Raw genomic sequence first — 15,007 nt, forward strand, 5'->3', positions numbered from 1 at the left:
TATTGATAATGCTTTCATATGATTTTGCCAAACAGCTTGTGAGGGCAATGGGTCTGTAGCTGGTTGCGGATGTTGGGGATTTACCGGCTTTTAGAAATGGGACTACTATTGCTTTTTTCCACTATTCGGGCATTATACCTGATTCCCAGATTATGTTGAAAAATTTGAGGAGAGCGTCTACAGATGCCTGAGACAGATGAGCCAGCATGGCGTAGTGAATGCGGTCGTGACCTGGCGCTGTTGTTTTCCCTGCAGAGAGGACTCTGTTTATTTCTTGATGTGTCAGGGGGGAATTATACGGTTCATTTGACGCGCCGGTAGTGGGCAGCTTCTGTTTTTCAGCGGACTGTTTGTATTGCAAAAATTCCTCTGTATAATTCCCTGAACTGGATACATCACGGAAATGTTCGCCAAGTATATCTGCCTGTTCTTGTATTGTTGTTTGTGTGCCTGGACATGTAAGTAGTGGAATTGTGTACGATGAGTACTCTCCTCTAAATTTCCTGACCTGGTCCCACATTCGTTTTGATGTTACTGTACTGTTGATTGAAGATATGTATTTTTGCCATGACGATTTTTCAGCCTGTCTTCTAATGAATCGTGCTTTGGCTTTGGCTTGTTTGAAGTTTAACAGGTTGCAATAGGTGGGGTACCTCCGTAGGATTCCCCAGGCCTTATTTTGTTCTTTTGTAGCGTTGGTACACTCCTTCGTCCACCAGGGGTTTAGCCTTTTGCTGACATTTCCCGATGACTGGGGTATCGCCTTTTCTGCCGCTGAGATTATTACCTCAGTGAATTTTGTGTTAAGTTCGTTAACGCTTAGGTTTGGCGAAAAGACATCTTCTAGTTTCGAATTTTCCGTAAAGAGCGGCCAATTAGCGAGCTTTAGTTTCCATCGGCGTGGCCTAGTGGTTAAGGTTGATGGTGATGATACGAGTTTAATGACTGCTGGTAAGTGATCACTACCATATGGCGTGTCGAGGGCCTCCCACCTAAGATCATTAAAAAGAGATGGTGAGCAAAAAGCTAAATCCAAACAGCTAAAACTGCGGGCAGTTGGTGAAAAGTACGTTGGGGCACCTGAATTTAAAAGGCAGATATCATTGGATAAGATAAAATCTTCAACCAGCTGTCCTCTTTGGTCAGTTTTGGCACTGCCCAAAAGAGTGCAATGAGCATTGAAATCCCCTACTAAAACAAATGCTTCCGGTAATTGATCTGTTAAATTTTCTAATTGTTTAGTAGTGAAGTGGGTGTGGGGTGGTATATACAGTGAGCAAATGGTGATGGTTTTATAAGACAGGATGGTGACAGCTACGGCTTCTAAAGATGTATTCAATTGGACGTTTCGGGTAGGAGTGCCGCCTTGCACAACTATAGCCACTCCGCCTGACAAACGGGTGGAACAATCGCGGTTCTTTCGGACAACGGTGAAACCTTTGAGAATTTGACTATTTTTTGGACCGAGATTTGTTTCCTGAAGACATACGGCAACTGGTGAAAAGATGTTGATGATGTCTTTGATGTCACCTAGATTGTGCATGAGACCTCTACAATTCCAATGAATAATAAAAGCCATTTTAAAATTGAAAGGTAAGAATTGGCACTATGGAATGAATAATAGGTGAGATGTTAGGTGACATGGAATTTAAAAGGCTTATACAAATGAGCGATAACCTTTACGTTATCGCTTTCTTATTCTGAGTGGTTATTGGGATCTTGTCCCTCTTACCGCGCTCAAGAGAGCGCTTGTCCTTTTGTGTCAATGACACCGGGGTTTTTGCGTCGACCTCCATCGCTCTCTCTGAGGCGCTGGAGGACCGAGAGTTAGGCGCCGAGACACGTGCCTCGGGCCTTGGGGTTCGCTTGATCTTAGGGCCCTGCGGGACTGGTGTCTGCAGGGCGTTCGAAGGGGATGGAGCAGCGTCGGCTGCTTCCATCACGGGGGCGGGAGGGGTCACTGCGGGACCACTGCGCGTGGGCTCGGAGGACTCCTGAAACCTCTGTGACGCTGCCCCCATCTGCGTCACATCGGCGTAACTTCTTTGTGGAAGGTCGATAGCCGCTGTCTGGCTTCATAGAAAGAGATTTTTTCTTTGACTGTTAGGGCAATTACTTCTTTTTCTTTTTTCCAGCAAGGGCAACTCCGTGAGTATGCTGGGTGATCGCCCTTGCAATTTACACATTTTGCGGGAGCATTGCAGTTATCAGAAGGATGGTCATTGGCGCTACATTTCGCACATGTTTCTTTACCTCTGCATGATTGTGATCCATGCCCAAACCTCTGGCACTTGAAACACCGCCTCGGGTTCGGTATGTACGGCCTCACGTTGATTTTCAAATATCCTGCGTCGAGTGAACTAGGGACTGTGCTGCTACCAAATGTCAATATCACATGTTTTGTCGGAATCTGTTGGTCATTGCGTCGTATTGTGATTCTCTGTACCCTAATTACATTTTGCTCCTGAAATCCTTCGAGTAGCTCTTCGTCGCTGAGGTTCAGGAAGTCTTCTTCAGATATAACTCCTCTGCTTGTGTTGAGTGAGCGGTGTGGAGAGATTGTTACTTTGATGTCACCGATAGTGGTGAGTTCGGCGAGTTTATCTAGTTGGTCTTTTTTGGTCAGTTCAAGGAGGAGGTCTCCGCTAGCCATCTTCGAGGCTTTGTAACCAGCTCCAATTGTGTTTGCTAGGCATTTCGAAACTGTGAATGGTGACAGTTTTCTTACGGTCGTGTTGCCTTCACTGTGAAGAACGTGGTATGTTGAAAATGAGTTGTCGGTTGGTTTTAAGAAGAACTGGAAAGTTGCTTCGGAGCGACCTCTTTTCAGAGGCCGATCTAAAAGTCGCGGGAACACTTCTGCCATTGGATAGTTTGGAAATTCGGCAGCGGTGGTAGCCGCCCACCACCGAGCCCAACAAGGGGACGCTGCAGGTTCCAAGAAACCTGCAGACGCCAGCTATACACCGCCACTATAACCTAATGTATATACCCAAGGTTGAATATATGACACACGGTTAACCCTTGCCGCCCGGAAATACGGAAGTAAGAATAAGTGAGTAGAAGACAGGAAAGATTGAGAGTGAGAGAGACAGATAAAGATTGAAGAGGGGGACAGGAAAAGGCGACTGCCGATTTCCCCCGGGTGGGTCAGTCCGGGGGTGCCGTCTACGTGAAGCAGAGGCCAAAGAGGTGTGTTGCCTCCGCCGGGGGCCCTTAAAGGTCCAAACACCCGGCATCGGCTCAACCCCCAGGATCCCCCTTTCCCCGGACACGGCTAAGCCGCGCACGGCTACACGCGGGAGGGTCCAACCCTCGTGTGCTCGGGTCCGTGGTGTCGCAACACACCAAACGCCTGCTGACGCAGACGCCCCTGCGGGGCCATGCTTTTAGTGTATCAATAAACAGCGCTGCGTTACACATTTTACCGTCGCCAGCAGCAAATGTTTCGTGTATGTGTACAATAATAGTGACGTTTAGCTTGTACGCTAATCCGGTAAACGGGAGCCGTTTGGGCGGGTTACCGGATGGTCGGGGCGTAAACGTGAGCGGTGAAGCCGCCTGGTGTTGTATAGCTCAACCAGACAAACGCATAGCTAAAACTGCAGTAACTCACCATATCCTCCTTCGCCACTCGTGCAAATTTTTGGCAGCGGCGTAATTGTGAACACGATTACGCCACTGTCGAATATTCACCCCAGCAGCTAAGCAGAATACAGCAATTAGCTCTGTAGTTGTGTGGTTGAGCTTTGCGCCACCAGCTGGCGCCATCGATCGGGCCGCTCACCTTTACGCCCCCCCTAAACCGGAAAATCGCCCGCGCTTTCCCGGATACCGGACGCGCTAAAAGTCCCTAATGTGAGTGAATTGTCGGTAATATCGTAGGTGTCCTTTTTTGATAGTGAGAGCGCTTTTGGTGTATCTTGTTGTCTGTATAGATTTCTCTTTCTTCGTACAATATGTTGCATGAAAGTGTTAACTGCCTGTATATAAAAATCAAATCAGACGGATGGCGACACTCCACTAAACAAATCATATATTTCAACGCAGAATTGCAACAAAAACACGAAATAACATTAGAGAGTTTTAGTGTAGGGGATGCAAGGCGTTGGGTCCCCTAGTGTTTGGGTGCGTTTGCATACGCAAGCAGAAACACGTTATAGGTTTGCGGCCCCAAACGCACGCCGCAGTGAGGTCGCATGCGCTCGCAGCGCCATCAACGTCGGATCTTTGCTGCGTTTCCATATTTTGAAACATGAAATCAAGGATATGAAGTAATGCACATAAAACTATTCTTATTAAAAGCAGGTAATAGAGAGGTTTACAGTGTCCGGTAATCGGGTAAAAGCAGGTTGGGGCGGAGCCATGAACTAGAGTGGCCTGCATGGTGTTGCCACCTGGTGGCGCAAAGTTGAAACAGAAAAAAAAGCTATTATTGCAGTAAGCAAGTGTATTTTACTTTGCTGCGGGTTTAAATTTTTGGCAGTAACGCAGTTACGCCAGTGCCGAAAATTTACACCAGCAGCGAAGTAGAATAGACTTGGTTACAGCAATATTAGCTGCTTTTGTCAACTTGAGCTTTGCGCCGCCAGGTAGATGCACCATGTAGACCGCCCCCGTTTATGGCTCCGCCCCAAGTGCGTTTCTCCAAATACCAGACACGCTAAACCTAACTAATACTTATAAAAACGACGCTTGTCGACACTTGGCGAAAGATTTATTAGATTATCTACCAGCTAGCTACTCGTAAGTTCTCCTACACCGCAAGAGTCACGTGGGTAACGTGACCACTTAGGGGCAGCGATGTATTCGGCCGGCCAAACAACCCAAGGACGCAAGTAGACGTAGCAGTCTGCGCATGCGCAGAGCCGTCGCCCCTAGTTCTCTCGTACGCAAGGCGCTTGCGTCCCCTATACTAAAGCTCTCTATTTATTAGCTAGCAAAAGTGCTACACAAAGAACCAAAAATAAAATATTTGGCGAAAGTTGAGGGCCTCCTTAGTGTTAATCACCTGACTTAATTGGTTGACCAGACACACAAAAAAAGCTTAAAAAATAAAGGAACGAAAGATACGCTGCCATTAGGGTGTATCTAAGGTTTGTCGGAGCCACAACTGCTACTATCACACATCATCAGCCTGGTTACGCCCACTGCAGGGCAAAGGCCTCTCCCATATTTCTCCAACAACCCCGGTCATGTACTAATTGTGGCCATGACAACCTCCTATCACACATAAAGCGGTCCTTTAATACTTCTTAAAATCTGAAGGTGTTGTTTTATAAGACGAAGATTTAGTACAGAAAAAAATAGATGCGCTCCATAATCTGCAAATTATGACAGGGAAACAAAAAAATTTTGGAGATCCGCTGCAATGTGAGGATCTATATTAAGTGAAGCTTCTGTGCTGGTTGCTTTCCTATGACAGTTATCGGTGGCCACAATTAGTACATGACCGGGGTAGTTGGAGAAGTATGGGAAAGGCCTTTGCCCTGCATTGGGCGTAACGAGGCTGATGATGATGATCGGTGGTGTTGACACCGAAAGTCTGCTTGCTTCAACGTTTAATGTAACACAAGCGTGGTGAGATGTTAAACGTTACCTTGCATGCACCACTGCTTAGTGTGCGTAATACAGAGAACAGACAAGGAGAGGTTTTTGTACGATGCATTTTGTTGCCCCACACTTCATAACTTGAGAAGTTTCAGTATTGCAACTGCTTCACATGGCACATCGTATCGGGGCAGGAGTAATAAAAGCAAATACGATTAGGTGGCTGTGCGTGCCAAAAAAAACCTCCGTCGGATTACGAAGCACGTTGTAGTAGCGTATGCTGTTTCATTTTTGACACCATGATGTTCTAAAACGTGTCCCAAAAAATAAGTGCACGTGCGTTTTCGATTCCGCCCCGTCGTTATATGGCTGCCGCGCTCGGGATGAAGTCGGCGACCTCTAACAAGGCGACAGTCACCATGCTACCGCAGTGGGCAGAGAAACGTTAATTTGGCGGTCCATCCCTTCAGTAGTGTCCCCTGTACTCTGCGGTGTGCTTTATTATTGCGGGGCTGCTTCTGCACGACCTGCGTAATTTGCCATCTTTACATATCTGCGTATTGTTTATTTTTTGTAAATAGCAATACCGTTTTTAGCAGTGCCTTGTACCTATGCTTATTCTGTGTCCCCAAAACCGCTGTGGTATATTAGTAAGGTTAGCCTTGCCTTCAAACGTCACCCCCCCTCCTCACATGTAAAGTCCCTCTTCTCCGCCCTCCTCTAGGCAGTTCTATCGACGTCCCCTCTGGTCTCGCTGCATAGCGCCAAGGGAAGCGGTGCAGGTTCTGCAATGCTTATATTTGCGGCGGGGGGGGGGGGGGGGTCACGGATAATTACAGCTGTCACAAGGTCAATTTGACGAGGCCAGGGAGCTCCTGAAGATATTGAGCACATTCGATGCGTTGGGTCCAAACGAGTTTCTCGCGTCGCCTTTATTGTATGACAGGCTCTTGTCATATTGGCACGCTTTGAACCACCTTCCGACACGGTGTGCCAGGGAGCAGCAGCCACAGGAGTGCGAAGTGTAAAAGAAGAGGAAAGGAAAGCACAGCTTTAAAAACAATTATGTGAAAACCTATCGCACGTAGAACGTTGATTACGTTTATGCGATAGGCTTTGCGAAAGTTGTGAGAGGTTACTGCAACCGACGAAGCCTTTTACCTAGGAAGGCGTGCATTCAAGGCTTTACTCCAGAGCAACTGCGACACGTATTGGCACCACCGCGAAGTGAATGCGTAAATAATTTAAAATATCGCAAAGAAATCAATTAACGTCGTTAGCGTTCGACAGTGAGGCTGCATTGAAAAGAATGTGAAAGCACGGTCAATTTTTATTGTCTTCCCTGCAGGGCACACACGTGTTCGTACTTGGGTTTCCATGTAGAGCGTTCGCCATCTCCGCGCAGCAGTTATCACCCCCGATTTTGACACTTTTTACCTGAAAGTACCTCGTTCAGCGCGATGTTTCTCGACAAGTCTTCTGCACGATAGTGGGCATTCACGCCATTGTTAAGCTGCTTTCTATAAAATGTTGGCTGCGGCTATAATCTTTTCGACGGCCACGTGCAAATCTGTTGTGTTGCGACTCGAGTCATAATGGAAACGCTGCGCAGAAATCGCACTCACGGCTGAATATTCAAGGCAATCGCCATGACACTACAAAACATAAAAGGCAGGATGGCTTCACAACATTTTAACGCCTTTTGATAAAGGATAGTCTTAAAGATAGCGACATAAATGAGAGCGAGATAAGAGGAGCATAGGTTTTTAGCTCTGAACAAGGAAAAACGATTTAAGTAATATTTTGTTTAAATACCGAAGGAACAAAAAAAAAATGGACGTGAATGAAAGAAAGCCTTATATATTGCTCTCCAGAAATTAGTTTTCTTGACTATAAAATTTGGTAGAACTTTATAGAGTACGGAATTGGAGTTAGGGTTGCACCGTACAGACGATCTACAGTTGAAGACTTGAGGTAGGAGCCGCCACAAGTGGTGGTATACTAAAGCAATGTATTAGCTGCCGTCGAATAAAAGCAATGGGAGCCTACTTGACAAGAAATATGCCGACTTATTGACATAATCGCTTTGAATATAAATATCTCGCTTTTTTTCCCAAATCAATGGAAATTGCATGTCGCTTTCAAGGTCAGTGACCCGAGCGCGTCGCCTTCGCCTCGACGGAGGCGAGGCAGAAAGGGGAGTGGAGAGGGAAAGTTTTGAGGGGTACCCCTCGCCTCTTTCAGATGAGGCAGGCGGTCAGTTGGCCTCTGACGTCGCTACCGATCGGACGCTGCCGAGCACGCTGCCCGCGACGACACCGTATTGGTAACGCTGTAAGTTGCAGTATGAGTTTCGACAAATGCCTTAACGTCACTGCTCTTCTCTCACAGGCGACGGAGAAGATCCGGGAAATCGAGAATGGCGAGAAGTCGGTAAGCCTGCACCGTCGCGTGTTGCTGGAGCAATTGCTGAACAAATGGGCCTGGCTTGATGACTCTGACAGCAGCAGCTCCAGCGATGATGGCGACGGCGGGCCTCCTGTACCGGTCGTCCCTGCCTCAGGCGTGAAGCGTGGGCGAGATGATTGCGACGGTGAGGACAAAGATTCATCGAAGCAGAACTCTGGGTATCAAGAAGGCGTCTTGGCTAATTTTGATGACGGAGAACCTGGACACTCCAAGCGCCGGAGAGTGGACGAGGAAGAGTGCTGGGATAGCCTTCCAGGGCCTAGCGGTGACCAGGAAAATTACACCTCGCCGCAGCTCGAAGACGAGCATGACTCTTACCGAATGAAAGTTGCGCCGTTCCCAGACTGGCTGGACAGTGATGGCGGGGTGTGTGAGGAGCCGGTGCAGGAACCGGATCTGTCATTTCTTGATATTTAGTGTGTTGTTTATGCATTTTACCCCCTTGTCATGCTTTTAGTGTATCAATAAACAGCGCTGCGTTACGCATTTTACCGTCGCCAGCAGCAAATGTTTCGTGTATGTGTACAATAATGTCAGTGAATTGTCGGTAATATCGTAGGTGTCCTTTTTTGATAGTGAGAGCGCTTTTGGTGTATCTTGTTGTCTGTATAGATTTCTCTTTCTTCGTACAATATGTTGCATGAAAGTGTTAACAACTGCCTGTATATAAAAATGAAATCAGACGGATGGCGACACTCCACTAAACAAATCATATATTTCAACGCAGAATTGCAACAAAAACACGAAATAACATTAGAGAGTTTTAGTGTAGGGGACGCAAGGCGTTGGGTCCCCTAGTGTTTGGGTGCGTTTGCATACGCAAGCAGAAACACGTTAAGGTTAGCGGCCCCAAACGCACGCCGCAGTGAGGTCGCATGCGCTCGCAGCGCCATCAACGTCGGATCTTTGCTGCGTTTCCATATTTTGAAACATGAAATCAAGGATATGAAGTAATGCACATAAAACTATTCTTATTAAAAGCAGGTAATAGAGAGGCTTACAGTGTCCGGTAATCGGGTAAAAGCAGGTTGGGGCGGAGCCATGAACTAGAGTGGCCTGCATGGTGTTGCCACCTGGTGGCGCAAAGTTGAAACAGACAAAAACAGGTAGTATTGCAGTAAGCAAGTGTATTTTACTTTGCTGCGGGTATAAATTTTTGGCAGTAACGCAGTTACGCCAGTGCCGAAAATTTGCACCAGCAGCGAAGTAGAATAGACTCGGTTACAGCAATATTAGCTGCTTTTGTCAACTTGAGCTTTGCGCCGCCAGGTAGATGCACCATGCAGACCGCCCCCGTTTATGGCTCCGCGCCAAGTACGTTTCTCCAAATACCAGACACGCTAAACCTAACTAATACTGATAAAAACGACGCCTGTCGAGACTTGGCGAAAGATTTATTAGATTATCTACCAGCTAGCTACTCGTAATTAAGTTCTACACCGCAAGAGTCACGTGGGTAACGTGACCACTTAGGGGCAGCGATGTTTTCGGCCGGCCAAACAACCCAAGGACGCAAGTAGACGTAGCAGTCTGCGCATGCGCAGAGCCTTCGCCCCTAGTTCTCTCGTACGCAAGCCGCTTGCGTCCCCTATACTAAAGCTCTCTAGTTATTAGCTAGCAAAAGTGCTACACAAAGAACCAAAAACAAAATATTTGGCGAAAGTTGAGGGCCTCCTTAGTGTTAATCACCTGACTTAATTGGTTGACCAGACACACAAAAAAGCTTAAAAAAATAAAGGAACGAAAGATACGCTGCCATTAGGTGTATCTAATGTTTGTCGGAGCCACAACTGCTACTATCACACATCATCAGCCTGGTTACGCCCACTGCAGGGCAAAGGCCTCTACCATATTTCTCCAACAACCCCGGTCATGTACTAATTGTGGCCATGACAACCTCCTATCACACATAAAGCGGTCATTTAATACTTCTTAAAATCTGAGGCTGTTGTTTTATAAGACGAAGATTTAGTACAGAAAAAAAATAGATGCGCTCCATAATCTGCAAATTATGACAGGGAAACAAAAAAATTTTGGAGATCCGCTGCAATTTGAGGATCTATATTAAGTGAAGCTTCTGTGCTGGTTGCTTTCCTATGATAGTTATCGGTGGCCACAATTAGTACATGACCGGGGTAGTTGGAGAAGTATGGGAAAGGCCTTTGCCCTGCAATGGGCGTAACGAGGCTGATGATGATGATCGGTGGTGTTGACACCGAAAGTCTGCTTGCTTCAACGTTTAATGTAACACAAGCGTGGTGAGATGTTAAACGTTACCTTGCGTGCACCACTGCTTAGTGTCTGCGTAATACAGAGAACAGACAAGGAGAGGTTTTTGTACGATGCATTTTCTTGCGCCACACTTCACAACTTGAGAAGTTTCATATTGCAACTGCTTCACATGGCACATCGTATCGTGGCAGGAGTAATAAAAGCAAATACGATTAGGTGGCTGTGCGTGCCAAAAAAAACCTCCGTCGGATTACGAAGCACGTTGTAGTAGCGTATGCTGTTTCATTTTTGACACCATGATGTTCTAAAACGTGTCCCAAAAAATAAGTGCACGTGCGTTTTCGATTCCGCCCCGTCGTAATGTGGCTGCCGCGCTCGGGATGAAGTCGGCGACATCTAACAAGGCGACAGTCACCATGCTACCGCAGTGGGCAGAGAAACGTTCATTTGGCGGTCCACCGCTTCAGTAGTGTCCCCTGTACTCTGCGGTGTGCTTTAATTATTGCGGGGCTGCTTCTGCACGACCTGCGTAATTTGCCATCTTTACATATCTGCGTATTGTTTATTTTTTGTAAATAGCAATACCGTTTTTGGCCGTGCCTTGTACCTATGCTTATTCTGTGTCCCCAAAACCGCTGTGGTATATTAGTAAGGTTAGCCTTGCCTTCAAACGTCACCCCCCCCCCTCCTCGCATGTAAAGTCCGTCTTCTCCGCCCTCCTCTAGGCAGTTCTGTCGATGTCCCCTCTGGTCTCGCAGCATAGCGCCAAGGGAAGCGGTGCAGGTTCTGCAATGCTTATATTTGCGGTGGGGGGGTCACGGATAATTACAGCTGTCACAAGGTCAATTTGACGAGGCCAGGGAGCTCCTAAAGATATTGAGCACATTCGATGCGTTGGGTCCAAACGAGTTTCTCGCGTCGCCTTTATTGTATGACAGGCTCTTGTCATATTGGCATGCTTTGAACCACCTTCCGACACGGTGTGCCAGGGAGGAGCAGCCACAGGATTGCGAAGTTTAAAAGAAGAGGAAAGGAAAGCACAGCTTTAAAAAACAATTATGTGAAAACCCATCGCACGTAGAACGTTGATAACGTTTATGCGATAGGCTTTGCGAAAGTTTTGAGAGGTTATTGCAACCGACGGAGCCTTTTACCTAGGAAGGCGTGCATTCAAGGCTTTACTCCAGAGCAACTGCGACACGTATTGGCACCGCCGCGAAGTGCAGGCGTAAATACTTTAAAATATCACAGAGAAATCAATTAACGTCGTTAGCGTTTGACGGTGAGGCTGCATTGAAAAGAATGTGAAAGCACGGTCAATTTTTACCGTCTTCCCTACAGGGCACAAACGTGTTCGTACTTGCGTTTCCATGTAGAGCGTTCGCCATCTCCACGCAGCAATTATCACCCCCGATTTTGACAATTTTTACCTGAAAGTACCTCGTTCAGGGCGATGTTTCTCGACAAGTCTTCTGCACGATAGTGGGCATTCACGCCATTGTTAAGCTGCTTACTATAAAATGTTGGCTGCGGCTATAATCTTTTCGACGGCCACGTGCAAATCTGCTGTGTTGCGACTCGAGTCATAATGGAAACGCTGCGCAGAAATCGCACTCACGGCTGAATATTCAAAGCAATCGCCATGACACTACAAAACGTAAAAGGCAGGATGGCTTCACAACATTTTAACGCCTTTTGATAAAGGATAGTCTTAAAGATAGCGACATAAATGCGAGCGAGATAAGAGGAGCATAGGTTTTTAGCTCTGAACAAGGAAAAACGATTTAAGCAATATTTTGTGTAAATACCGAAGGAACAAAAAAAATGGACGTGAATGAAAGAAAGCCTTATATATTGCTCTCCAGAAATTAGTTTTCTTGAATATAAAATTTGGTAGAACTTTATAGAGTACGGAATTGGAGTTAGGGTTGCACCGTACAGACGATCCACAGTTGAAGACTTGAGGTAGGAGCCGCCACAAGTGGTGGTATACTAAAGCAATGTATTAGCTGCCGTCGAATAAAAGCAATGGGAGCCTACTTGACAAGAAATATGCCGGCTTATTGACATAATCCCTTTGAATATAAACATCTGGCTTTTTTTCCCAAATCAATGGAAATTGCATGTCGCTTTCAAGGTCAGTGATCCGAGCGCGTCGCCTTCGCCTCGACGGAGGCGAGGCAGAAAGGGGAGTGGAGAGGGAAAGCTTTGAAGGGTACTCCTCGCCTCTTTCAGATGAGGCAGGCGGTCAGTTGGCCTCTGACGTCGCTACCGATCGGACGCTGCCGAGCACGCTGCCCGCGACGACACCGTATTGGTAACGCTGTAAGTTGCAGTATGAGTTTCGACAAATGCCTTAACGTCACTGCTCTTCTCTCGCAGGCGACGGAGAAGATCCGGGAAATCGAGAATGGCGAGAAGTCGGTAAGCCTGCACCGTCGCGTGTTGCTGGAGCAATTGCTGAACAAATGGGCCTGGCTTGATGACTCTGACAGCAGCAGCTCCAGCGACGACGAAGACAGTGATGATGGCGACGGCGGGCCTCCTGTACCGGTCGTCCCTGCCTCAGGCGTGAAGCGTGGGCGAGATGATTGCGACGGTGAGTACAAAGATTCATCGAAGCAGAACTCTGGGTATCAAGAAGGCGTCTTGGCTAATTTTGATGACGGAGAACCTGGACCCTCCAAGCGCCGGAGAGTGGACGAGGAAGAGTGCTGGGATTGCCGTCCAGGGGCTAGCGGTGACCAGGAAAATTACACCTCGCCGCAGCTCGAAGACGAGCATGACTCTTACCGAATGAAAGTTGCGCCGTTCCCAGAGTGGCTGGACAGTGATGGCGGGGTGTGTGAGGAGCCGGTGCAGGAACCGGATCTGTCATTTCTTGATATTTAGTGTGTTGTTTATGCATTTTACCCCCTTGTCATGCTTTTAGTGTATCAATAAACAGCGCTGCGTTACACATTTTACCGTCGCCAGCAGCAAATGTTTCGTGTATGTGTACAATAATGTGAGTGAATTGTCGGTAATATCGTAGGTGTCCTTTTTTGATAGTGAGAGCGCTTTTGATGTATCTTGTTGTCTGTATAGATTTCTCTTTCTTCGTACAATATGTTGCATGAAAGTGTTAAGAACTGCCTGTATATAAAAATCAAATCAGACGGATGGCGACACTCCACTAAACAAATCATATATTTCAACGCAGAATTGCAACAAAAACACGAAATAACATTAGAGAGCTTTAGTGTAGGGGACGCAAGGCGTTGGGACCCCTAGTGTTTGGGTGCGTTTGCATACGCAAGCAGAAACACGTTATAGGTTAGCGGCCCCAAACGCACGCCGCCGTGAGGTCGCATGCGCTCGCAGCGCCATCAACGTCGGATCTTTGCTGCGTTTCCATATTTTGAAACATTAAATCTAGCATACGAAGTAAAGCACATAAAACTATTCTTATTAAAAGCAGTTAATAGAGAGGTTTACAGTGTCCGGTAACCGGGTAAATGCAGGTTGAGGCGGAGCCATGAACTAGAGTGGCCTAGAGTTACTGTATATGCTACCACAGGTAGCAGAGTTGCGCGTAGGTCCGCCATCTTGCTGGGAAGCAACCAAATCTATGCGGCGAAGCCGCACTCAGTTTTTGCAGGCGGCATGCCTACCGTATCGTCGATCGCTCGTTGGTGGTTTTGCATCGCTTTTGGACTGCTTGTCCACCTAATGGCAAACAGAGCGCATCGAAACAGCGGACTGCATAGGATCGTCAAGAAAAAGGCGCCGAGATCGGTCCCCACCGAAGCTTAGGCCTAGCGTATCCGCCGAGTCCGTCTGCATGCTCTCGGCGCGCCTAGGCTCAGGAATCAAGAAGTCTAACACGGATAAATCACTCTGTATTTCAGCTTTCGCATCGGTGTTCTTAATTAAACCATTTTTTCATGTTTACAGTGCCAGCACAAGTAGCGATGAGCGCCGATGTGACGCGTCATAAACACAGGTATATATGTGCTGTCGCGGAAGGCTCCCGGCACTAGCCTACGCTTCTTTGACGAAGATAAATGACTAGACAGACGTGTCAACTGAAAGGCATCACTGAAGTAAGAAAACGTTGCATATCCTTCGCGTGAAGAACAAGAAACAGCTATCCAAATCAGTAGTAACAGCCCGTACACGTCCCGGGTCGGCGGTTCATTTAGGAGTTTTTTCAAAGTTAAAATGCCAGTCGCAAGTGAAAATCGATGTTGTGGCACTTCCGAGCATGCTACTGAATACGGACAGCAAAATTTTCTTTGTGGTACAGGCGTGAGTTTTATATGCAGGGCGATAGCGCATCTACCATGACTGAGCGAGACATCTCTGTGAAACTAAAACTGCTTCTCGATCATTGACATGGCATATTATACACCAATGCTGCCCTCTTGGCGTGGCGCAGCGGTAAAGTATCGGGCTTGGGATCTGTAGGTCCGACGATCGAATCCTGGTCGGAGCTATTTTCTTATTGCACCAAATCGCTCTCTGTTGGTTTTTGTATTCTAACAAAAATATATACGGCGTCCAGGCACCGAGTATATAACGCGCTTGAGTTATTTTTCCCATAAGTACCCAGTGCCTCCGAGTACGCCGCGCCTGCCCAGCATCCAGCGCGCGGCACTGGGCCCATAATCCGGCGTTGCACTGGATAATGGGTACTCGGTTTTGCATTAGAGATACCTGCTTATGTGCCAAAGCTTTCAACGCGTAGGCAGTCTGAAACATTACTGGTGAAAAA

The 15,007-nt window shown here is 47.1% G+C and overlaps 1 protein-coding gene across 1 annotated transcript in view; it reads left to right on the top strand.

Annotated features, from left to right (window-relative positions):
- LOC135910149 (dentin sialophosphoprotein-like) overlaps positions 1-15,007 on the top strand; it is a 59,345-nt gene that overhangs the window by 24,623 nt on the left and 19,715 nt on the right. The window contains exons 5-6 of the mRNA XM_070521011.1: positions 7,942-8,385; positions 12,634-13,092. Of these exons, the coding sequence (XP_070377112.1) occupies positions 7,942-8,385; positions 12,634-13,092 (903 nt within the window). The remainder of the gene's footprint in view (positions 1-7,941; positions 8,386-12,633; positions 13,093-15,007) is intronic.

This window comes from Dermacentor albipictus, chromosome 6 (assembly GCF_038994185.2).
Source record: "Dermacentor albipictus isolate Rhodes 1998 colony chromosome 6, USDA_Dalb.pri_finalv2, whole genome shotgun sequence".
Taxonomy (NCBI): Eukaryota; Metazoa; Arthropoda; class Arachnida; order Ixodida; family Ixodidae; genus Dermacentor; species Dermacentor albipictus.